The sequence below is a fragment of the Glycine max genome, chromosome 15, assembly GCF_000004515.6.
Source record: "Glycine max cultivar Williams 82 chromosome 15, Glycine_max_v4.0, whole genome shotgun sequence".
Taxonomy (NCBI): Eukaryota; Viridiplantae; Streptophyta; class Magnoliopsida; order Fabales; family Fabaceae; genus Glycine; species Glycine max.
Genome location: NC_038251.2, coordinates 6,117,608 through 6,141,272, shown reverse-complemented (window position 1 = coordinate 6,141,272; position 23,665 = coordinate 6,117,608). Strand labels below are relative to the sequence as shown.

The 23,665-nt window shown below is 29.4% G+C and overlaps 4 protein-coding genes and 1 non-coding gene across 7 annotated transcripts; 1 reads left to right on the top strand and 4 right to left on the bottom strand.

Moving 5' to 3' along the window:
• Positions 1-459: 459 nt before the first annotated feature.
• Positions 460-2,505, bottom strand: LOC100814219 (nudix hydrolase 15, mitochondrial). The gene is made up of 4 exons (NM_001370995.1): positions 2,255-2,505; positions 2,039-2,181; positions 971-1,090; positions 460-881 (listed from the first exon to the last, which is right to left on the bottom strand). The coding sequence occupies exons 1-4, from the start codon at positions 2,469-2,471 to the stop codon at positions 669-671; spliced, it is 693 nt and encodes a 230-aa protein (NP_001357924.1). The 5' UTR covers positions 2,472-2,505; the 3' UTR covers positions 460-668.
• A 137-nt stretch (positions 2,506-2,642) lies between these two features.
• On the bottom strand, positions 2,643-4,905 carry LOC100814748 (nudix hydrolase 15, mitochondrial-like). Of its 2 annotated transcripts, XM_041009473.1 has the most exons (5): positions 4,512-4,905; positions 4,039-4,355; positions 3,679-3,821; positions 3,249-3,368; positions 2,643-3,151 (listed from the first exon to the last, which is right to left on the bottom strand). In XM_041009473.1, the coding sequence occupies exons 2-5, from the start codon at positions 4,331-4,333 to the stop codon at positions 2,942-2,944; spliced, it is 768 nt and encodes a 255-aa protein (XP_040865407.1). In that variant the 5' UTR covers positions 4,334-4,355; positions 4,512-4,905; the 3' UTR covers positions 2,643-2,941. The 2 variants fall into 2 exon arrangements, with proteins under 2 accessions (XP_040865407.1, NP_001357923.1); NM_001370994.1 differs by lacking the exon at positions 4,512-4,905 and having other exon boundaries at positions 2,745-3,151; positions 4,039-4,398.
• A 2,446-nt stretch (positions 4,906-7,351) lies between these two features.
• On the bottom strand, positions 7,352-10,918 carry IQD54 (protein IQ-DOMAIN 54). 2 transcript variants are annotated; one of them, XM_014768365.3, is made up of 7 exons: positions 10,733-10,907; positions 10,473-10,579; positions 9,933-10,045; positions 9,158-9,325; positions 8,770-8,997; positions 8,196-8,309; positions 7,366-8,108 (listed from the first exon to the last, which is right to left on the bottom strand). In XM_014768365.3, exons 3-7 carry the CDS (start codon positions 10,005-10,007, stop codon positions 7,767-7,769), a joined length of 927 nt encoding a protein of 308 aa, XP_014623851.1. In that variant the 5' UTR covers positions 10,008-10,045; positions 10,473-10,579; positions 10,733-10,907; the 3' UTR covers positions 7,366-7,766. The 2 variants fall into 2 exon arrangements, with proteins under 2 accessions (NP_001344553.1, XP_014623851.1); NM_001357624.1 differs by lacking the exon at positions 10,473-10,579 and having other exon boundaries at positions 7,352-8,108; positions 10,733-10,918.
• Positions 10,919-11,526: 608 nt separating this feature from the next.
• TRNAI-UAU (transfer RNA isoleucine (anticodon UAU)) lies at positions 11,527-11,600 on the bottom strand. Its single transcript has one exon. It is a non-coding gene; the product is annotated as a tRNA-Ile (tRNA).
• Positions 11,601-17,126: 5,526 nt separating this feature from the next.
• On the top strand, positions 17,127-18,253 carry LOC100779105 (E3 ubiquitin-protein ligase ATL41). Its single transcript, XM_003547113.4, has one exon. The coding sequence runs from the start codon at positions 17,328-17,330 to the stop codon at positions 18,018-18,020; it is 693 nt and encodes a 230-aa protein (XP_003547161.1). The 5' UTR covers positions 17,127-17,327; the 3' UTR covers positions 18,021-18,253.
• Positions 18,254-23,665: the final 5,412 nt, after the last annotated feature.

Here is a 23,665-nt window from a genome sequence, read left to right as displayed (position 1 = left end):
AATCAATTAACAAACGGTTGTGACTCAATCAGCATTTCCCGTTGGCATCAAGAAGGTTAATTATTAGAAAAAAACATAGCAAAATAAATACGCTCCAAGAATATATGTTGTTAGTGGAACCCCATTTTTGTTAATATTCTCGTGGCCAGTATTATTCCTGTGTTAAGCAGCGCTTCATATATACGTAATACGTATCCACTGAATCTCCAAGTTTCTCCAATTCTTTAATAGTAGTATGTTTGTTTGCTTATCATGTCCATTCAGATCTACATCACTCGGAAGCTAACATGAATAGCTTCTGCATTTATGTTATTGCTAGACGTGGCTTTGCTGAATGAAACAAGTATAAGATGGGTTTCCAAACACACAGTAACCGCATGTTTGAATTCTATTTAGCAAAAACTTCACACCATCCAGCAGAAACAACTCACGGTAGCTTCTGCCTTTCTCTGATTTTGACGCAATTTTCTTACATACGAATGTTATTAACAAGTTTCCGAACACACGAAATGTGTTATTGTTAGTATTCATTCCTTCTAATGAAGATCCCATTGGATCTAACATAGAAGCAAATATATGCTTCATTGCTAAAAAATGCAGCTTCATGTGTTAAATTATTATACAATCTTAAAAGACAAAATCATTATTTGGAACTACTCCTTGTATTATCATATGTCATTTTCAGTCATTCCTCCCCATATTTTGGGCCTCTGCTCTAGAAATGCAGGTGGCCGCTGAAGTAAAAGAGTAGCCGACCGAATTAAGATTGCAGCAGTTATAGCCCATATCACATACTTCTTATTCCCATCTTCATAATCAAAATAATGTACAAGATGCTTCTCCCCCATCCACTCTCTTTCCTCGGCTCTTCTGTTATCGTTCTGCATTCAAACCATAATGTCAGAAATTAAGTTCATTTGCCTTTATGTAAAAAAAATAAATAAGCGAGAACAGGAACAGTAGCATAAACCTTGAGGAACATCTCCAATGGAACATCAAATATTGCTTCAACTTCAGCTGAATTTAAAACAGGTGAAAATGCATCCTTGTCGAACAGTACTCCAACCACAGGTATTATTGTAACACCATACTGCATTTGAAAACCACTTTGTCAGGGTATTGAGCTATGCATATATTTAAATATTCGGATTGAATCATCAAAGAAAATAATAGACTAAAATAAAATTGTAAAATTGCACAACTAATAGATGAACTTGAGCCTGGATAATATGTGCCTTAATAGTTAATGAGTCTCAAAACAAGTTAAATTTTATTTTTATCCCTAATAAATATTCAATTTTTGTGTTTGTTTCCTAATAAATTTGTTTTGTGTTGAGTTTTTAATATAACAATAATTTTATTTTTGGTCATTGACACTTTTTTTAGTTGATAAATTAACGAATGGTGTGTTTTGTTGTTTCAATAGAAACTCAATGCAAATAAAAAATTTATTAGAAAGCAAACGTAAAAATTAAATATTTATTAGGAATCAAAAACATATTTAAGTTAATTTCTATATTTTTACACACACAAGAAGAAAATAAAAAAATAAAATGGATCAAGAAGGTAAAATTGAATTAAACTTCTCATACTACAACCAACTTAAGCACCTCAACCTTTTCAGAAGCTACCTCATCCAATTTCTCCATAAGCACAGATCAACTCTGCATTCTTGTTTTAGAAGAGTCTTAATATTAGAGCTTTGTAATTGAAAATATCTCATAAGCTTTAACCTAAATACTATAAAGACAGTGAGATACTAGAAAGATAGGAAAATACTAGCATACTCTGAAATTGCTGAACATAACTTATGTTATTAAGAATCCTGAATTAGAACCCCAAGCCCATCAAGGTTGGAACTCGTGGGCAGGAGGGTGGTTAATCAGCTGAGTGTTAACATGACAGCACTACCCCTCGCTCAGAATATAAGAAACGGATTCGTGCAAGTGCAATTCGATTGAAATGTTTACTAATCAGAAACCTAAATGAAAGCAAAGGAAGTTAAAACTAAGATGAAATTGAAAAGAGAGACAAATACCTTAGTATGAAAGGGAGGGAGAAGAGTGATAACAGAAACAAGAGAAGGGTCCAAGCCAATTTCCTCCTTAGCCTCTCTCAGCGCTGTTTGTACATCGTCAGCATCACCTTCTTCCCTCTTGCCACCTGGCAAAGCAACCTCACCTGAAATGCAACCCATTTCAGTTATTATGCTGAAATAAAAAAAAAAATAGCGAAACTTTGCAGAGAGAGTTACCGGAGTGGGTTGAGAGAGAGGAAGCCCGCTGGGTGAGAAATACTCGAAGATTCCCATCGGCGCCTTCGAAGACGCAGATCAGAACTGCTGCTCTCTTCTTCCAAACGGTGAATTTTGAATTGGGTTCGTTAGAGTCAGAGGGAATAGAAGAGTGGAGATGGTGAATCAGAGCCTGTAATCTCTGTGAACCTCGTACCTCCGCCCTGTTCGAACCCATTCCCCTGTCACGCAACCTCACGTTGATTGTTGTTACCAAGTACCCACTCCTTACAACTTTACTTTTTTATTAGTTATTCACTTAAATATGTTTTTTTTTATTTCTAATAAATATTCCATTTCTTAATGAATTTATTTATGTTTTTAGTTGTTGACATTTTTTTACTTCATGATAAATTAGAAAATTTTATATTTATTTTTTATACATAATTTGTGTACTTTAAAAATGAAATCGATGGTTTATTTTATTCTATTCTAAGATTTTTGATACATCTTTGGGAGTAAACCAATGAAACTTACTGATGGCATTTTGTAAGTAGGAATATGAATTCCAAGTGCCTGGACACTTTTCCTTTCTTAGTACATATAAATACCTACCTACTCTTAAAATCTACATTTGTGATGAATATTATTGTAGAATGAACACATGTTAAGGGCTAAAATACATTAAATGTCTAATTCAATGCATTATTACATAGTTAAATCCCCAGGAAGCTTGAATTTAGGATTCTGCTCCATGAAAGCTGGAGGTCGTTGGTACACAACTGATGCAGCCCTTATCAAGATCCCAGCAGTTAAACCCCATATAAGGAATTTTTTATGCTCGATTTCATAGTCAAACAAATGTATCAGATAATTCTCTCCCATACACTGCATCTTCTTCTGACTCCGTTTTTCATCCTGATTAATGTAATGTCATCAGACAACTTCTAGAAGAATTAATAATATAGAAAATGTCAGTAAAACACATATTAGAGAAATAAAACTAAGAGTGGACCTTAAGAAACATTTCTAAAGGTGCATCAAATACAGCTTCTACTTCAGCAGGATTCAGAACAGGTTTGAATGCTTTTTTGTCATGAAGAATGCCAATGACAGGAATCACTCTCATTAGGTACTACAAAAGAAGAAAAAAACAATGGATTAACTTTCACTTCGGGCAACTAAATAGTTTCAATCATTATTCATTCGTCAATCAAGAAATATATAACCATTCAAGATAAAGTGATATGATGCTGCAAAATTCCACATCTTCCAGTCCATAAATGTTTCGTGAACATAAATAAAATACTTAAATTTAAAGCAAAATTCCTAATTTCACATAATTGGAGTGTTCAAATTTTCTTTCAGCCACTAGTCAACCAGGTCAATCAAAGTTACATTACATCAATTACTCCTACAAGTGGAGGTGTAAAAAGAACCTATACCTTGGAGAAAAATGGTTCAAGAACAGTAACAACATCGACAAGTTCAGGGTCCAACCCAATTTCCTCCATTGCCTCTCTTTTTGCAGTGTCCCCATCATCTTTATCCCCCTCCTCCGCTTTCCCGCCAGGCAAGGCCACTTGACCTGCAAAACAATGTCAACAACATGCAATACACACGATCCTCATTTCATTCCCTATTGAGTCACAGTGCCTAGATATGAAGGGAAGGAAAAAATAACATTTTTTTCATTTATGTCATTTAATCTATCCACATCTTAAAAAAGTACAAAACATTGTCACATTGATTGTCCTACATTTAAAATCTTTAAGCAAACAAAAAATGTATGAAACTGGACTGACCAGAGTAAGTGGAAAGCTTGGAAGAGCGTTTAGTGAGTATCACTCTCAGATCCCCAGCATCTCCTTCAAATATGCAGATCAAAACTGCAGCTCTCTTGTATCTAATTTTTTCTGTGTTTTGAGCAATTGGGGTGGCTGATTCTGTGTAACTCACTTCTGAGACAACCTTATCTCCCTTCTCTTCCATGATCTGATCCAAAATGTCTTCAGGGAATGGTGGGGGCTTGTCAAGGCGGAGCCGTTGCGCCAAGTCCAGGAGCCTCTGTGATCCTCCATTGCTGTTTGAAGAATCCATGAATTTGGAGAGAAAAAGCTATCTTCTCACAATAGAAGCCATGAGTTGCAGTTAACTACATATCATAGTACCATACTATATAGCATCCACTAATGATATTTGAACTCGTAGAAATTGATGAAAAAGGGTAGATGGTAGAATGGTACAGGTTCTATGATTGAATGGTGTGAAGGGATACCTGTTTTTGGCAACAAATATTAATGTCCTTGAAACGGAAAAAGTTGCCATATGAACGGCTACGTTTTTTGGTCCTACCCCAGTCACTATCTTCTTCATTCTTTATCAGTAGCAAGTCACAACCAACAATGATGTGTCTCTCCAGTTTCCTGTAAAAACCATAGCTTCACAAGTTTGTTGTCTCCAATCCCAATATCACATGTATGACACACACATACAACTGAAATTCATCAAACTAATCAGGCAACAAGGAGTTATGGCAAGTGCAATTTTTGGGCTAGAATCTATGGGTCCGAATAACTTAGCTTGCCTTTTTCACCCAATGACAACTAAGGAAGATCTGAAATGGAAAAATGTTTAATGCAACAAATTGGACAGTAACTGAAGGAATTAGAAATGTACTTAGTATTTATCCATGTAGTTAGGTTTCCGATTTCAACATCGGTCTTTGATTATATTATTGCTCTTCTAGTTGGAAGGTTCTCTTTGGTTTGGTAGCGACTCACATTAAAAAGGCACAAGGGCCAGTTATGAGACGATAACGTTATTGACTATAAAAAATGCCGGCTTTTAATGACAAATTCTCATGAACCCATTACATTATTTTAGTTGTAAGGCAAATGTTGAGATAACGGTACTCGTTAAGAAACTTAAAAACAAATGTTTTTGAGAGGCCAAAAATTACACGACGATGATCTATTTCACGCTCGCTTATGTTTTATATAGTAAATACTTTCTTTTAGATTTTTAATCAATGTTGGATAATCCGAATTTACAAGTAATAAAACATTTATTTGTAATGTACGATTGTAAATGTGTTAGTGTTTAAACCACTAAATTTAATTGGATTCCATTTTCTTTTAAAGAAAAAACTTTGTGATTAATCAATCTCTTATCGCCGAAGCATTTGTGTAACTGTAAGAAGCTTAGTTATTTAAAGAAAAAAAAAGTGTAAGAAAACTTATGAAAATAACTTTTGATATGTTACAGCTTATTTTAACAAGCATTCCGAGATAATTTAAAAACTTATAACAAACAATTTAATTTCATTTTTTTAATTATAAAACAACTTATATATGAGTATTTATATGATAAACAATTATTTAATAGATACTTAATCAAATTGTTTATCCAAACTGAGCCAAAATTTGTGAGTGTCATATGCTATTTGCTTTGCCATAGGAAATGGGCGGGTTCAACTCCTCTCTGATTACAGGAGGAGTCCAATAGGAAAGAGACAGATACATTGGTCTATGAGATCCTCTAGTGGGTCTCTCATATTCCATGAGTCTGTTTTTCATCCCATGTGTCTATTTCTCTTTTACTAGACCCTCCTATAAACTGAGAGTAGATTTTTTCGAAATGAGCACATAATAGAAGAAAAAAATGGAAAATTAATATAAACAAAAAATGTGGGGGGCCGGGCCTTAGGGTGGTGTTTCATTTTATAGGAAATGCAGGCTCTATTGCCCCTTTAGCTATTGCCTTATTGGCCCTAGATCTCTAGCATTATTAGTCTTATTGATCATTTTATCTGACAAAAAAAAAGTATTGATCGTTTTAATTTATTATTCTATAAAATTATCACTTTAATTTTTTTAAAACACCATTTATTTTATTTTTATTATATTTTTCCTGACATTTATGATTGAATTTTTTTTTATAAAGTTATGAAATAAATAAAGAATTTTGTAAAAATTAAGTAAATTATCTGTTATTTATCATGTCAATGAAAAATCATTTATTCAATATCAGTAAACTGTCACTTTAATTTTTTTCTTAATACTATATTTGAAATGATATAAAAATAAGAAAAAATATTTAACTGCCATATAAAAATAAGATTTTTTAAGGAAGTTGCTTCCTGCACCTCTGTAATATATCCCTGCACCTAATTCAGAATTTAAATTTGCATTCAAGGTTAGCCTTTCTAGAAGCTTAAAAAGGTGCAGCAAATTTAAAGGTACAGGAAGCAATGGCCCAACTTTAATTATGAGTTGTTCAAACTAACCCATTGGACTATGCTCAATTTGTCATCTCTAAAATTACGAAGTACTTAATATTTAAATTTGTAGTTATTAATTTATTAAGAAACGGTAAAATTAATCATTTTTTGTTTAATTCTATAATTTTAAAGCAATTTTTTATTATTTAAAAAAATTCACATATGTTTGAAAATGAATTACTTTATCCAAAAAATTGAAATAAAAATTAAATTACTTTATTTAAAAAATATTTTGACAATTAAAATAATTTATTTTTCAATTTAAGGGTAATCGGATCGTTGTAGTTTGACAGATGATTCTATTTCCTCCTTAGTTGGTCATTAAGATAGATGCAGCAAGTAGGTGATGACAATTATCAAGCATAATTAATCACCTCCACCAACTCCAACTAATTAGGTACCCTTTCCACCCTCCACTATCATGTAGGAGTTGTTCTGCAATTATTTGCCATATCGTAACCATTATTGCATGTGTATTTGATCTTATTTAAAAAAATAATATATACCCCTTCTATAACTTTCTTAGAGAATTTCAAACAATAACCATTTCTTTAAACAATAAATTGAACCAAGCAAACATGTCATTAGTCATTTTATATAATGATTTTGCATTATAAACCCCACATTTTACATTTTGCATAGTTTGGGAGAGTTTCAAGGCATGTAAATGAAATTATTCAACTAGTTGTATTACACGTGATTTGTCACTAAATATCTGTGCTGGCTCTTGTAAAATAACAAGGTTGAAAAATAATAAGTATTATGGTAGAAATACACACACATGTATGTATTATTTGGTAACATATAATTATAAACGGAGCAAAAACACTAGCAAGTTGCACAAGCCATCTCAATATGGTAATAATAAACCATGACGAAGTCAACAACTTGATCACATCTTGGAAATTTTCTATTACAGCAGAGAAGAGGAAAAAATAGATATATTGTCCTATCTACAATCTGTCTCTTCCTTGAATTTGAATGTACAAGATTGAAAAAGATAATAAACAGAAGCATCAACAAATCACACCCACAAGCAGGTCTGTTAACACATTCTCTGCAGTGGCTTGAATTTCAGTCACGCTCATATGCACAAATTGGAAGCAATCAATAAATAAATAAGTTGGCTTTTTAGTTGCCTTTTTATGGACTGTAACCAATTGAAAATCAATTTGACTCAGTTCAATTCGAATTATCCAAAAAGGCTTTATACTTAAAAATTGTGCTGTCTTAGCAAACCATGCTGAGGACTCATTGCACTCTTTGGACCAGAGTTTTCTCAGTTGTTGGATAAGACAATCTCCTAGCTTTTGAAGTGCCTTTTGCGTTGGCCGAGGGAGGAGTCCCTTTTGCATTGGCTGAAGGAGGTTTAAATGAGACGGGAGTTTTTGGTGTTGATGTGTTCTTATCCTTCTGAACTTTGCTTGGGCTTGGCTGCTTATGTTGAGCTTTCTCCGGGGTGACGGATAAGCTAGGGATACGGCTTTCCCATGGACGAGCAGCAATCCAGCATTCCTTCCAGCTCCAACCCCAATTAGCTTTGCTAAGTTCATAATTACCAAGCAGTTGGTTCTGACTAGAGTTGGCCCTCCACTAGTATGATTCATAAGATATGTATGTGATTATCAGTAGGATCAGGTGAAACAGATATTGAGACATTCCCAACACTAACTAACCTACCTGATGGGAAAAAGCATATGCCATGGCTCTTTCGCGCTTAACTGCTGCTTCTTCCCTGTGATGTATCCTTCCAAGGATTTCCTCCATGGTTTCAGAACCACCACACCATTCAACCTGTAATTTATGCTGTCTAGTGCTCAGAACAAGATTAACTAGATTGAGTTCCAACAAGGTTGTGTATCTAGCGAAATATTTGATCAGTATTAACTATTCAATATAGAAGATTTCAAGCACTATATCTGGAATTGATTTTTATTGAGAACTTGTTTTATGCATATTTCACCATGCAATTTAACTTAAAACTACAGAGAATAGGAAATGCAGTTCCAGGCAGACTACAAAATTCCTAGAAAGTTAGAAACACATCTAACAATTTCTAGCACAATATGAAAGAATCACCACTTTAAAACCAAAACCAAAGTTCAAGATAACTAAAATACAACAATTGGGCTTTCATCAAATAAATAGATACAAGCGCTGATTAGTTAGAGTGGTGGCATTGGAAGAAAATATCTTGTTTTAAATTTTAAGACTTAAACAAACTTGAAGAAAATTAGGGCAAGCTAAAGATTACCTCCAGATCATGAAGCTTTGCCTCCAGTTTTAGTTGAGACTCTAGTTTCTTCCTCCTGATCCTGTCTTCTGTTACCATACAGATTCGACGAGCTCTAATCTCAGCTTGTATCTTGCTCCATGAATGAAGGTATGTTACAGCTGTACTAGCTTGCTTTTTAACAGAAAAGCCTTCTGTTAGGATCTTCAGTTTTGTAAATCCTTTCATGCGACGTAAAGCTTTTCTAGCCTGGACAGTTTCAAAGTCAGAGTTGCAAAATGAACACCATCAAAGATATTAACACAGGTTTGAAGTTTGATTGCTAAGGATATGCTCAATAAAAAAAGTCAGAGTAGAGTTATCCTGTACTATAAGAACCTGTCTCCACAAAATTTTCAACTCAACACACCTTATAAGCTCGAAATGCAGTCTGGATCCTTGTTGCAGCAATAGTTTCAACTGACACCCCAGCTGACACAAGGTTTTCACTTTTAATACCATTTGTTAAACCACTGGATTCTTTTCCTGGATAATTGTTTGACTTTGATGCATTTAGTTTCTCTTGAGTTAAGATACCCTGTTGCAAAATGTGGCCAGATAGAGATAGAAACATTCTCGTTACAATGGCTCTCATGCATAATAAATTCTTATACTTGGTAATATAATGTATTGATGCAGCCTAAATTATTAACATAGTAATTGAGTTGTTGCAAACAACATTTACTGTGTCTCATACGCATCACCATTCCAAACTAAGATAAAATTTTAACTTCTATCAGTCCTGTTTAAAAAATAATTACATCAGTTTAGAGTCATATAGCAGTCAGAAATCTTGAATCACCTTATAGTTTATAAAAGGCATCTAAACTAACTTTGCTCTTCAATTTATGGCAACAGAGAAGTTGGTCATTTCAATTCTGGACAAGGACTAAGTCTGGTCTAGAACTAACTTACTACAGCTTTATCCTTTATAGAAAATGAGAACAGTAGTTATAAAAAGGCTTAGCAGTATATCATATGATTAAGAATTTCAGATAAGGGGCCACCAAAACTCAAAGATTAATTCAGTTTTTTAGGAGAATAATGGAGATATATAAGCTTAAATTCAACAGATTGACATTTCTGAAATTTATCCTTGCAAGGATTAGATAAATAAACAAAAACTGACAAGAAGTGCATTATACCTTTGCTTTCTTTGATCTGCCTTCTTTTGATTTTCTTAAGCTAATTATTGTCTTAAACCAATCACCTGAACCCATTATTGATGCGAAGTAACTTCTTTCAAAATAACATAGCCCTGGGAATATAGCAAACATTAGCATCTCACTCTTCATTATTACAGGTTTAGTATGTTGTTCTCAATTATAAGAGATCCATCCATACAAAACAAACCCGGAGAAGAAGGTAAATGAAAGCCTTAGGCAGTTAGACGCTTAGACTTACTTCTTCAAACATTAGTCTCTATATAGAAATAGATGCTTTTAATTTAAAGCTCGATAAAGGAATTCTCTTGTGTATGTTGTTTGTAATCAAGTCCGTGTATATTATATGCCACCATGAAAGATTATGTTACAAATATACTATAGGGTGGATCCTATCAGCTATCACATTATGATCAGAAAAGCATACAGCGATCCAATTGGATCATAGTTCGAGACACTATAAAAAGAAAGAAGTAAATTGCACATATTGAAGCTAACTACAGTTATGAATATAGGACATACTGTTAGAGTTGATCCCAAAAAGAAACTCTTTTTTGTCTTCCCGGCAAAAATAACAGCCCAGTCAGCAAAACTCATAAGAGAAATAAAAAACAAACGCATATTGTGATCTACCAAAACATCACATAAAAAACATGGATCAGCAACTCAACTTCTGAAAAAACAAAGAAGGAATATGCCCAAAACCAACATGCAAATGGGAATTCTCAGAATCACAAAAAGAGAAACAAGAATGCAAGTGGGGGTGAGAATGACAGACATACCAGAGAAGTTTCAAAGGAGAACTTTATTTGTTTTCCTGAACTGGCAACAAAGAAATGGGGGGTGGGGAAAATGATATATTTAGTGTAGAAGTAAAGAGGAAGAAAAGGAGAGAGAGAGAGAGAATAAAAGGTGGGTGTGAAATGTGGATTGCCATGGCCCAATACCAGCATTAATTCTCTCATAACGTATAAGTTGAGTGAAAGATGGATATAAGTCCAAAAATGAAATAAATAAAAAAGGAGAAGACTTTATCTATGTGAAAGCGACAACCGACGAATTACGAATACATGGGGTCAGTACGTGTAGTCCTGCCACAGAGGCCAGAGAGAGTATCGTAATATGGCATAGTTTGTTGGATTTTTGAAGAACTCTGCAAGGAAACCTACAATGACAGCGGAACTAATTCTGCCAATATTTTGATGCTGAGTCCTTGCTTTCTTGCTTTTCTGGTTCTTCTATTCAATTATTTATATTTCTTTTCACTTTTTTTTTTAGAAATGTATTTTCACAAAACCATACACCTAGAGATAAAAAGACAAGAGAAGATTTATATAAAAAAGACGCGAGAGGAGAAGAAAACAAAACAAAACCCCCTCTACCCATAATAAGTCTCATCCCATTCAACATGAAAAACTAATAAACAAATGAAAAATAATATTATTTATAAAACTAAGAAATTATTTCTCTATATAGGCGTGAACGATGATTGTTTCTGGTTCACCTACTTCATCATGCAGCTGTGTCAGAAGTGGTGATGCGTGGACCAATGTTACATTAAAATTTGATTAAAACATGGTCCCGGCGAGGCTCGAACTCGCGACCTCCGGCTCATAAGACCAGCGCTCTAACCAACTGAGCTACGGGACCAATTTACTAATTAATTCTATAATATCTTATTTAACTTATATTATATTTTGTCTACTCGCTATTTTTATTTAATTTTCCAAGTTTACTTTTCTTGTTAAGCTTCGGTTCTTGTGCTGTCATTAACTTTCATAATATTATCGTCGACTAGTCACACCTTATTTTATTTTTTATTTGTGGGGTTCTATATTTTGTTCTTATTTATTGAATCAAAACTTTTATCCCAAATGAACAATAAATTTATATAATACTATTATGTTTTTTTTTTTCATTTATTCGTATTTAAGTTCACATTTTTATCTTAAATTTTAAGAATGAACTAATTTTTAGTTATGTTATATATACTTATTTTTTGTTTTATCGTTTGACCTATGAATTAGTCCATTAGTCTGCAAGCTAAGTGAGCTAAATACAAACTAGACAAAACACATGGTTTTTTTTATATTTTTTCACTGTGAAATATGGTTTATTTAGGAGAGTTAGTCAAAAAAATTTGATTGAAATGCGGATAAAATCAAATTTAGTTAAATAGTTTGGTTTACTTAACATATAAATAAAGAATTAAATATATATTTTGCATAAAACATATATAAATAATTTTAAGTATAAATTTTGCGAAAAATACTATGGGATAAATTTTTAAAATTGTTAAGACTTAAATACAAAAGGCGAAATCAATCCAAAAGATTAATTCATTAGGTGTGAAAACCTTATTCAATAGAGGACTCATAATATTAATCTCTTTTAAGGGTCAATATTTATGGCAATCTTCACTCTTTTGACATTGATCCAAAGATAGTCATTTTTCCTTGAACAACTTTACTTGGCTATGGGCATTCGATTTGCATCTTAATCCTATCTATAAATATTTCTTTTCGTGGTCCAACTCTCAACTTGAGCACCAATTATTAAAACTTATACACAAGAAAAAAAATTCAACTCAAAATTATTTCATGATTAGATGTGTCAACAAAACTACTTTCATCTCAAATAAAATTATCTATAATCCAAAATACATGTCCTCTAGACAAAACAAATTACTTTCATTGCATTACTAATTTGGCGTTATGTTTAACACTATTTATACCAAAATATATGTCCTCTAGACAAAACAAGTTACTTCTATTCATCATGTCTGTTAACATCACTAAAGGAGCAATTCTACTTTGACGTTATGTTTAACACTATTTATACCAAATTTACTGAAAGGATTGTATTATCACTTTTTTTTTTAAATGAGACCTAATTTAATTTTTAAATAATAGATGGATGAAATTGAATAAAATAAATAAATAGTGGTACAAAATAACTAATTAAGCCATATATAAACAATAACAGACATAGATTTACTCCTAGCAAAAAACTATATTCTCAAATAGACGACTTGATCAAGTAGTTTCTCAAATAGACCTGTACAAACCAACTTCAATAATTACATCGTGATCTTGCATATAGAAGAAAAATAGCAATCAGGTTCGTTCATTATCATTTTATCAATTTGTTGTCATTTTCTACAATCCCTATTTAGGTTCCCAAATCACTCCGCAAGAAGAACGTAGAAAATAGAAATTAATTGAGCAAAAATTTCATTCGCATGATAAACTCGTACCTTCTTTCGTTCAGGTTGGGAATTGGACCGTGAGGAGTCACCTTCAAACGCTAAGTAATGACATAATTGTAACAGCTATCAATTTTTCAACTTATAATACTTTCTGCAGTCTTAACTCTTAAGAAGGTTATCTCTTGTATATCTCTCATTTTGAGTTTTCTATATTGCGTAAGTGGCCATAGAAAGTAGAAACAAACATGACAGTTGACCCTTCTACTACAGTCCTTATTCACAAAACTGTTTCTCATCGTGTTGGTCTGGTGGCATTAGTATGGATATCCGATGCTTCATAGAGAGGTAGGTTTTATTGTTTTAACTTTACTTTTAAATATAACAAATTTTCATTTATTTTTTATCCTTTTATTATGAAATACAATATTAATTTTTTAAATTTTTTTATTCAATTAAGCTTCTTTATTTAATTTTAAAATTATGTAAATTTATTTTTGTTGTTCATTTTTATTTAACTAGAACCCTAAGTTTTCATTTTTCTACCCAAAATTTATAAAAATTAGATGAATTGATTAAATTTTTTAAAACTTTTTTACTCAAAATTTATCAAAAAAAAAAGTTTAAATTAGTTCTTTTGATTCGATTGCCCTATAATTTTTTCAAGCTAAATTAGATCTTTTAACTTTTAAAATAGGTTTAATTAGGTGCTGACCATCAATTTTGTCTAAATCATTAACAATATTTAACCATAAAGAGACAACATAAAATTTTACCATTAACGTCAATTTTGTCTAAATGGTTTAGATGAAATTGACATTGAAAATCTAATTAAATCCAAAAAATTAGAGGATCATACCCAAAAAAAAAATCTGAGGATAAAAATCTAATTTAACAAAAAACATCAAATTTTACTCAAAATAAAAACTCAAATCTTTCTCTAATTAAATCTTAATTTCATGCATATAAAATCTTTCTAATTTTATCAAATTTTGACTAAACTTTTTAGAACTGATTGTATTTGTAGTTCTATATTTTAACCCACATGTGATTTTCATATTCCAAGTTTTAATTGTTCCTATTTGTTTCTCATAATTTGATCTTCTGAGTTAATTATTCACATTTAATTATGATAATTTATCAATTATTAAAATTAAGTCTCTCGTATCATATATATTTCGTCCAATAACTAGTGGGAATGTAATATTATGGAAATATAACGTTTCCTTAATATGTATAATTTGGCATACGGAAATATGTATAAAGTATTTAAATAAAAACAAAATCTTATAAACTATCACAACATAAATGAATGAGAAAAAATTATAAAGAAAATAAAAAATTTATTTATTTATTTATTTAATAATATTTATCTATTTTTAGACACATAAGTAATAGCACTTATATATTTTAAACAAATGGAAGACTATATATATTAAACTAATAAAAAATAAGGGTTTTATTTTTTAAATTTCGGGTTAGTAAGTTTACCTACTCACTACAAATCAATCTATATCAACTTAATAAATATTTTGGGTTGGATTGGATTAAGACAAAAATAGTTTTGAACCTAAATTTTATTAGTTCAATTTATCAGGCTGAATCCCATCTTGACATCTCTAATAATATAATTTTTTTATGGTTAAAGACACTATCTCTTTAGTACTGGTTTCCAACATAATAATATGATAATTAAATTGCTCCATCAATGATGAAAGATTACTTTAAGAGCAATGCTACATAACTGAAAGAATGGACAGAATTTATCAAAAAATAATAAAATATTCAATTTGATTTTGGATGAGTAGGGTTGTTCATGAGATTTTTTGTTTCCTAAACAAACCACAAAAAAGTATATTCTCAAAATTATTGAAATATTATTGGCTTTAAAATTTTTTTGCAAAACTTATTAATAATCCAAGATTATTTAAAACAATGATAACATAATAGTTAATATTATTCTAAAATTTGTTATTAAAAATAACATAAATAATTAATAATTTGTACAAAATCAATTAAAATAAAATAAAATTATTTAATCTACCTTGAGATATAGTAGATCGCAAATAGTATTTTAAAATTTTTACTTATTTTATAAGAGTTTATTGAAATTGAAAATGTTAAAATTCTATTTATGATCTATTATGTCATAAGATAGATTAATTAATTTTATTTTACTTTAAATGATTTTGTATGAATTATTAACTATTCATGTTAACATTAATAATAACTTTTAGAATAATATTAACGTTATCTTTACTTTAAATAATTTTGATTATAAATGAGTTATTGATGAGTTTTGTTAAATTCTTATATTATATAAAAATTTAATACTAGTATAGACTAAATAAAAAATTTGGTGTCTTTCTAAATAGATGAGTTTTGATAATAATTTGAAAATTAGTACAATTAGGCTAATTCATTTTGACAAGATATGTGTGGAATTGTGGTTGTTCAGTTATATTTTCTTTAAATAAAAGATATCGTACATTATTTAAAATATTTAAACTTACCAAGGAATCTTGAAGCAATGAAATTTAAATGATAGTGTCTTTGTGAAACTTGAAAGTGGGAAAAATATTATTATCGATAAATTAGATTCTTCAAAATCATTTGATAATTTGAGAACTGAGACAAAAAAAAATGGACAAAAGAAAAACTAATCATTAATTTTCTGTCTAATATATAGATTTTTTAGAGATTGTTCTCAGTTGGTCGCGGTTTTTATTCTATTTGATAGAAAATATTCTCTCTATCCAAGTAATTAAGTGAAAATAATTATGTGCTCCAATACAATTAAGGTCATTTCCATAAATTTTAAAACTAATGCTGCCTCCTTTAAAATAAAACTAATGTTGTCTTTTTTTTTTTTGGATCATGTTAGCATTTATTATACTTATATTTCCTTCCTAAAATCGTATTTCGTTTGTCTCTCCTGAATAGTCACATTTACTAGTAGTGTTAATTTTTGGTAAAATATCTTAAAGATCCTTATCACTCTTGTACAACTTGCTCCCCATTCAAGTTCCCATTGGGTTTCACTTACGAAAGCATCGTCAACTTACTCCTCACCTCCCTCTTCAACTGTCGCCCTCGCCAACTACAACAACTTCATTGTTCTTGTCTCTTTCGACGCTATCTACAACCTCTTCCGGTGTGATGACAACCTCACCAACTACTAGTGTTCTCGCTGCGTGTCGCATGCGATCGTCCATCTTGGCAATATTTGCTTCACCTCCTACGACGGCGTTTTGCAACTTGACAGCTATTTCGTCAAGTACAACGATGTCACTTTCATCGGGGTCGAGGACGTGACAGCGGCATCACTAGATCCTCACTTCTTTATCTTTTTTTTTTCGTTATCTTTGACAATGTTAATAGATTAGGGGATTACGATATAATGGATGATAAAAAAATTATATATGATAAAAAAAAGAGTGAAATTAAATGTAATAAGTGTTAACCTCGTGGGGTGTAAGTATAATTTACTTTAATTGTAAATGAATATATGATTAATATTGATTTTATGCTACGTGCCATTTCGAACCATATTTTTTTTCTTATATTCTTTTTAAATTTTAATGCATGAAATTTCTAGAAACTCTATAAAGTAATGCAACTATAACTTATATTTTGTTGGTTATATATATATATATATAAAAGATAACTTATACTATGTTATATAATTATTAGATTACATTACATTAAAGATCTGAATCCAAAATAAATTAAATGCTATTCTTTGGTAGATGATAAACATTTTTTTATTCAAATTGATAAATTATTATGCATGTGTCAATTATGCATAGGAAAAAGTAGCAGCGCTTGATAGCATAGTTTATTAATGTGTACAACAAGTCAAAATGTAAACAATTTTTTTCATTGAAATTAACTCTGTAATGTAGCGAGAAGTCTACAATTGTGCCCATGGATCAATAACTCCACATACCCGAGAAACTCGTTTGTCACCCAAAGTCAATAACATTGACGGAGACAAAATTAAGATTCAAATGAAAGGCTTCAATTTAATTTTCGTGTTCCAATCTTCTTTTCCACACACCAATCCAACCAATAGCTTCCACTTGAAACAACCAATATATTCCTTGGAAACAAAATAAATTAACCAAAACCATATTTCCGTATACCTTAGATTGCATTGAAACCAATCAAGCATGGGATCTAGAGACAAAGATGGTGAGGAGTCACTTGGTATAGGCCTTCAGGTGATGCTAGCAGCAGCTTTCTCTTTATTTGGTGTGATCTTATTAATCATAATCTTCCATTTTTGTGTAAAATATTTCATTAAACGCCAACAAAGGAGACGCCAAAACAACTTTCTTTATCAAATCAGCACTCAAATTGCACCAATTGATGTGAGTTCTGTGGAGCCACGCAACTCTGGCTTTGACCCTTCGATCATAGCCTCTTTGCCTAAACTCTTGTACAAGCAAACGGACCAATTCAAGCAAGGTGAAGTTGTAGAGTGCTCGGTTTGCTTAGGCACTATTGTGGAAGATGCAATCACTAGGGTTCTACCAAATTGTAAGCACATTTTTCATGCTGATTGTGTTGATAAATGGTTTAATTCTAACACCACATGCCCAATTTGCCGCACCGTGGTTGACCCAAATGTGCAACCAGAACATGGTCATGTAGGTGCCACACGGGTTCACAACCAAGTCCAACCCACAGCACCACCGGCTGAGGGTGGTGTTGAGCTACAAGATGATAGTGAATTGGAGAGGGTGGGGTGTTCAGGTTTGAGAATAGGATCTTTTCATAGGATGATTGGTAATAGGGAAAGACCAGGAAGAAGGACTCAGAGCTGTGATGGATCTACCATATTAGATATAGAAAGGCGCTAAACTAAGTAGTGAATAAATTGTTATTTCCTAATTTTCTCCTTTCATTTGCATATATTCCTTAGTTTAAATGAGTATTGGTACGGTATGTTTTTTGTTATGGGGGTGTTGGGATTGTTTACGCCATAATTTTCCCTTGTTTGTTAATGCTTTGTATTTCTATTTATTGTTTTAGGAGAGCAAGTAATTTTAAGTGAAATTTGATTGATAAATCTAATTTTCATTTTTTATTATGATATCGGTATTGTGTTTATTAGCAATTAATTTCTGTCGAATAATTTATTTGATTACCATTTAAGATCTTACTTAAAAGAATTAAATCTAAATTTAATAGAACTAATAACTTGTTGATAAATTAATCCAACTTTAACTGTTTGTGGGAGTATAAAGTGCATGTTTAATTTTATGTATCATAATTTATTCTAAGCTTAGAATTGATTTTAAATAATTTTTCAACACATTAAAAAAGAGTTGATAATTACTTATGATTTAAAACAATTTCAGATAAATCAGTTATACTGAATTTTATTTCAAAATAAATTCTAACAAAACATAACTTTAAAAAATCATTTTTTTTTAAATTAATTCCGTAAACACCAAACACTCTAATTTACATTTTTTTAACTATTTTTAAAGCATCACATAATTAACATGCAATTCACATTTAAAGAATAACCCAAGACTTTATTTGGTTTGAAAAGTTCTTAAAAAGGGAAATAATCCTGCTTGTAGTCATATATTATCATAAGGATAATTCTCCTGTCATAACAATTCTTTTAAGCAATTTTTTCAATTAATTAAGAAATAAGAAAAGAAAAGAGAAACATGTAAGATATAAACGATATGATGGAGACAAATTTGTTTAAAACAAAATTGATGTAAATTTTTTTTGTAAGTACAAAACATTACCCATATCTTTGGCTGATAAAAAAAACCCATATCTTCCTTTTTTACTAAATGATATTAACTACATAAATTAAATGACAACATGATATTTAATAATTTATAATTGGATTTGGGCTTGTTGTTGCTAGCTAGCATAAACGAAAAAGGGTTATTAATTATGATCTGATGATCTTCATAATGAATAAAGATTATATACGGTATGACCCATGTGGTTGCATTTCTTTTTGCCAAAGATGTCTCACTCACATAAATACATCTTGTTCTTAGAATGTATTTCTAGAAATATTTTATCTTAAATGGGAAAAGCATCATTGTAAGGTCAAAATCATTTGCCAAACCTTTCATTTTCTTGCAATTTAAAAGGTGGTTTTAATTTGTGGCAGTCTAGCAGATACATCTAGTATGGCTTTTAAAGATGCAATATTTTAAGGCTGCCAGGTTGGAGACTGCACATATTTCCTGACAAAATTTTATTCCAAATTTTGTTGGTTGGCTAGTTGTTTGCAGGGTAGCTTTTTTCCGTCCACCTGTTATAGCATCCATTAACCATATATAAGAGAAAGATGAAAATAAAGCAAATTAATCCTTGCCTTTAATTTCGCTAAACTAAATTAATCCGTTTATCTGTAATTTTTTTCTTCAAATTCTTATTTTTCTTTATGTGTCCTATTTAAAAGAAAATTTTAAATTCTTATTTTTTTATGTGTCCTATTTAAAAGAAAATTGAAGGACTTAAAAATGGACACGGTCGTATATGGACCAGGAGGAGAAAAAAATGTTATGAATTATGACTGTGTATCAATGTCGTGAACATTGAGATCTCACACTACACGGTATGAGGAGAGGAATTGAAAATTTTAAACCAAAATGTTATAACACAAATTGCAAGATCTGCATACATACAAAGATATGCATGTGATAAAAATGACTTAGATAAGAAAAACATCTTGTAACTTATAACATTTAATTAAGCTTAAATTTAAAATATCAACTTGTCACTTGTTCCAATGATATTTGGTTCATATCTCTTCAAGAATGAAAAAAATGCTGCGGAGCATGAATATCAAATTAATAAAGATTGTCAATTAAGTTTTTTTAGCGGATATACAAAAGTTGATATACTTCACATCAATATCTTAAAAAAAAAAAACTTAAACTTAAAATTCATATTCATATTCATATATAAATTTATGTCATAATTAATACATACAATGCAAAACGACTCATGGTCACAAAATACAAATATAATTAACTCCTAAACAGCTAGCCTAGAATAAAATTGGAATATAAGGAAGAAAAATATTATTTTTATTAGATGTTTTATTATGAAATAAAATAAAAAATTCAGTAATAAAAAAATAAAATTTTTCATTTGATGATCTGAAAAGTAGATAAACTTAATAATATAAATTGTAATTTTGTTTATTTTATATCATCTTCCTTTCAAATTAAGGTTCACAAACCAAGACTAGATAATGGTAGAACATAGTGATAAAAACTTATGATTTTATGTAGGAAAAAAAACACAGAAAAGCATAACACAAACTGTGACCACATAGATGTAGGAAACAAATTATTAAATAGTGGAGAACTCAGGACGGAAGAATTGGGTAAGCCCTAAGCATATAAAAAACAAATAGTTAAGGAAATCTAACTAGTTGAATATAAGTTGTTATAAATTTCGACTCTATTTTTGTTTTTTTGATTCCTACAAAAATGCAAGAAACAGATAATAATATCACATTAATTGAGCAAAATGTGGGTTTGTCGTGAATCCTTGTCACTGTTTTTGTTATTGATTCCTATAGATAAAAAAACGCAAGAAACATAGAACAATATCACATGAAAATAATAACCGATTAAGGGTCTTAGTTTCAGATGAAGCACAAAGAAAAAACCAAAAAAAAAAGCAGGAAAAAAAAACCCTGGAGATGAAGAAAAGTTGTACAAGAACGATCGAAAATGAAACTACACAAAATTTTCACTATTTGTAAAGTGGTTTGAAAAAAAAAATGAATTTCTAATTGAAATTTAGTCCAGAAATTTGTCTATAAAAAATCACCATGAATCATAACGCTTGATCTTTAATGTGGAATATCAGAAATCAATGCAATCCTAGACGAACCACGACGATCTTGCTTAAGATTCAGCATGATTTTTAGGTAAAAAGAACTGCATATTTAGAAAACAATAGAGAAATGATATTTTATACAACAAATTATACACAAAATGTAGTAATAAATGTTGATATAAATATCGATAGTTGGAGTTATAATAAAATATATGTAGTAATTTAGTTTGTGCAATATACATTGTAAATGTTTATTTTTATAAAACTAAAATTTATAATAAATAAATACTTTTAAATATCTAAATTATATTTTAAATTTACAATAAATAAATTTGATTATGATGCAATTTTCTTTTACTATTGGATAGTTTCTCTTAAAAAATTGAAATTTAATTTATACATAGAGATGGAAATGATAAATTGAAAGATATAAATAATTAAGAAAATCAAAACATATATTTGTCATGTGAACATATGTCATATTTTGAGAAAGATGAATTATTAACAAAACCACTAAATACTTTATACCAATAATATATTTTAAAAAATATAAAATAAATCATTGTTTTTTTTAAAAAAAGTCAAAATGAAACATATAAAACATCATCAAAATGAAGAAAAGTCTACTTAGGACAACACTTATAACAATTTTTTCAAGTACATAAAATATATTTAAATATTTGCTAACATACATTTATTGAAGTTTAAATTAAATAATTAATAATATATTAAAAATTTTAAAAAAATATATTTTTTTCCTATAAATTATAAAATCTGAATTTAATACTCGTAAGAAGGTACAAATACGTGACACTAAGCTAGTTTAATTTAAAACTAAAATTATATTTGAAAAAAATAAAAAAAAATAAGTTTAAATGTATGAGATTAGGATAATTAAGGAAAACTCCTAAAAATACTGTAATTAAGGAATGATTCCTAAAACTCCTCTTTTTAAGATTTTTTTATTTTAGAGAGGAAATATATTAAGTGATTCTTAAAATCTTAATTATTGATATCATAATTAATCTTTATCATTTATATTTTACCTATAAAAAATATTTTTTAATGAATCAAATCTAGAAAGATATTAATAACATATTTTTTAATATATTGTATTCCACATAAATTTAATTAATTAGTTAAGTGAGTTCTATCAAATAAAAAACAAACTTAATGATAACCGCTGGTTTAAATATTGATAGTTTTTTTTCCAATAAAAATATTGATACTTGAAATTATAATAAAATATATGCGTATATAAAATATTTCAAGTGATTGTTAAGATTTTAGGTTTTTAACTACTAACTTTCTCATCAATGATTATTGTTTATACTTTATTTTGAAAATATAGTTTTATTGAATAAAATTTTGAAAAATACTAGTAAATTTTTTATTATATTTTTTCCACATAAATTTTATTATTTAGTTACGTGAATTACAGAATTTAATTTAGAAAATAAATAAATATTTATTTAATTATCGATTAATTGAAATTCTAATAAAATACATGCACATATAAAATATATTAATTATTTGTTAAGATCTTATCTTTTAACTTTCTAATAAATTGTTATTACTTATACTTTATCTTTTAAAATATTCTATTAAATAAAAACTGAAACTCACAATTTAAGAAACAAAATGTAATAATAACTATTTATTTAAGTACTAATAACTGAAATTATAATAAAATATATGCACATGTAGAATATATCAAGTGATTGTTAAGATTTTAATTATTAATTTTCTAATCAATGATTATTGTTTATACTTTTTCTTCTGAAAATATATTTGTTCAAGGAGTCAAATCTAGAAAGATATTAGTAACATTTCTCAATGTTCTTTTTCCACATAAATTTGATTATATAGTTATGTGGAATCTATTAAATAAAAACGAAACTCACACAATTTAGTTTATGACATAATATGAAATAACAATAATAACTGTTGATTTAAATATCCATAGTTGAAATTGAAATTAAAATTTTATATATATATATATATTTGTAAAAATAAAGTTATGCACATATAATATGTATTGACTATTCTTAAGATCTTAGCTATTAACTTTCAAAAAGAAACTATTAACATTCTAATCAATTATTATTATTTATACTTTATCTTCTAAAATATATTTTTTAATGAGCCAAATCTAGATATATATATTAGGTACATATTTTTAAAAATATTGTTTTCCACATATCTAGAAAGTTACTATTTGGTTACTTGAATTCTATTAAACAAAAAGGAAACTCAATAAATTTTGCACTAATATTAGATGAAATTCAGTCGATTAAAAAGTATGTCAGAAAGAGTTTATTGTTGACATATATATCTTTATAAATTTATATCTAATATAGAAACTGATGTCTCTAAAAAAAAAAGTAACAACTGATGCCAATTTTTTTTATCAGATTAGATGATCAGTTCTAAAGTTTTAACCAGTATAGTAAACAATTCTTTTATCCAAGTAATCTTGTACCGAAAAAAAAAGTGATTTTAGTTGTTCTATATTAAATATATAAAAAAAAAGAAAAAACTCAATGAATTTAGTACTAATATTAGATGAAATTCACTAGATAGAAAAAAGTATATGCCGGAAAGAGTTTATTGTTAACATAGATATATCTTTATAAATTGATTTAATCTATGATGCCAATTTTTTATCAGA

Coding starts and splice junctions, on each gene's coding strand:
- LOC100814219 (NM_001370995.1), bottom strand. CDS start 2,471: ATGGGTTCGAACAGGGCGGAGGTACGAGGTTCACAGAGATTACAGGCT. Junction 2,182..2,254: donor CTCTCTCTCAACCCACTCCG/GTAACTCTCTCT, acceptor GTTGCATTTCAG/GTGAGGTTGCTTTGCCAGGT. Junction 1,091..2,038: donor TCCCTCCCTTTCATACTAAG/GTATTTGTCTCT, acceptor TTTCAAATGCAG/TATGGTGTTACAATAATACC.
- LOC100779105 (XM_003547113.4), top strand. CDS start 17,328: ATGGGATCTAGAGACAAAGATGGTGAGGAGTCACTTGGTATAGGCCTT.
- LOC100814748 (XM_041009473.1), bottom strand. CDS start 4,333: ATGGATTCTTCAAACAGCAATGGAGGATCACAGAGGCTCCTGGACTTG. Junction 3,369..3,678: donor TTGAACCATTTTTCTCCAAG/GTATAGGTTCTT, acceptor CTTCTTTTGTAG/TACCTAATGAGAGTGATTCC. Junction 3,152..3,248: donor CTTTAGAAATGTTTCTTAAG/GTCCACTCTTAG, acceptor TACATTAATCAG/GATGAAAAACGGAGTCAGAA.
- IQD54 (NM_001357624.1), bottom strand. CDS start 10,007: ATGGGTTCAGGTGATTGGTTTAAGACAATAATTAGCTTAAGAAAATCA. Junction 8,310..8,769: donor CAAAGCTTCATGATCTGGAG/GTAATCTTTAGC, acceptor CATAAATTACAG/GTTGAATGGTGTGGTGGTTC. Junction 8,109..8,195: donor CATATGCTTTTTCCCATCAG/GTAGGTTAGTTA, acceptor GAATCATACTAG/TGGAGGGCCAACTCTAGTCA.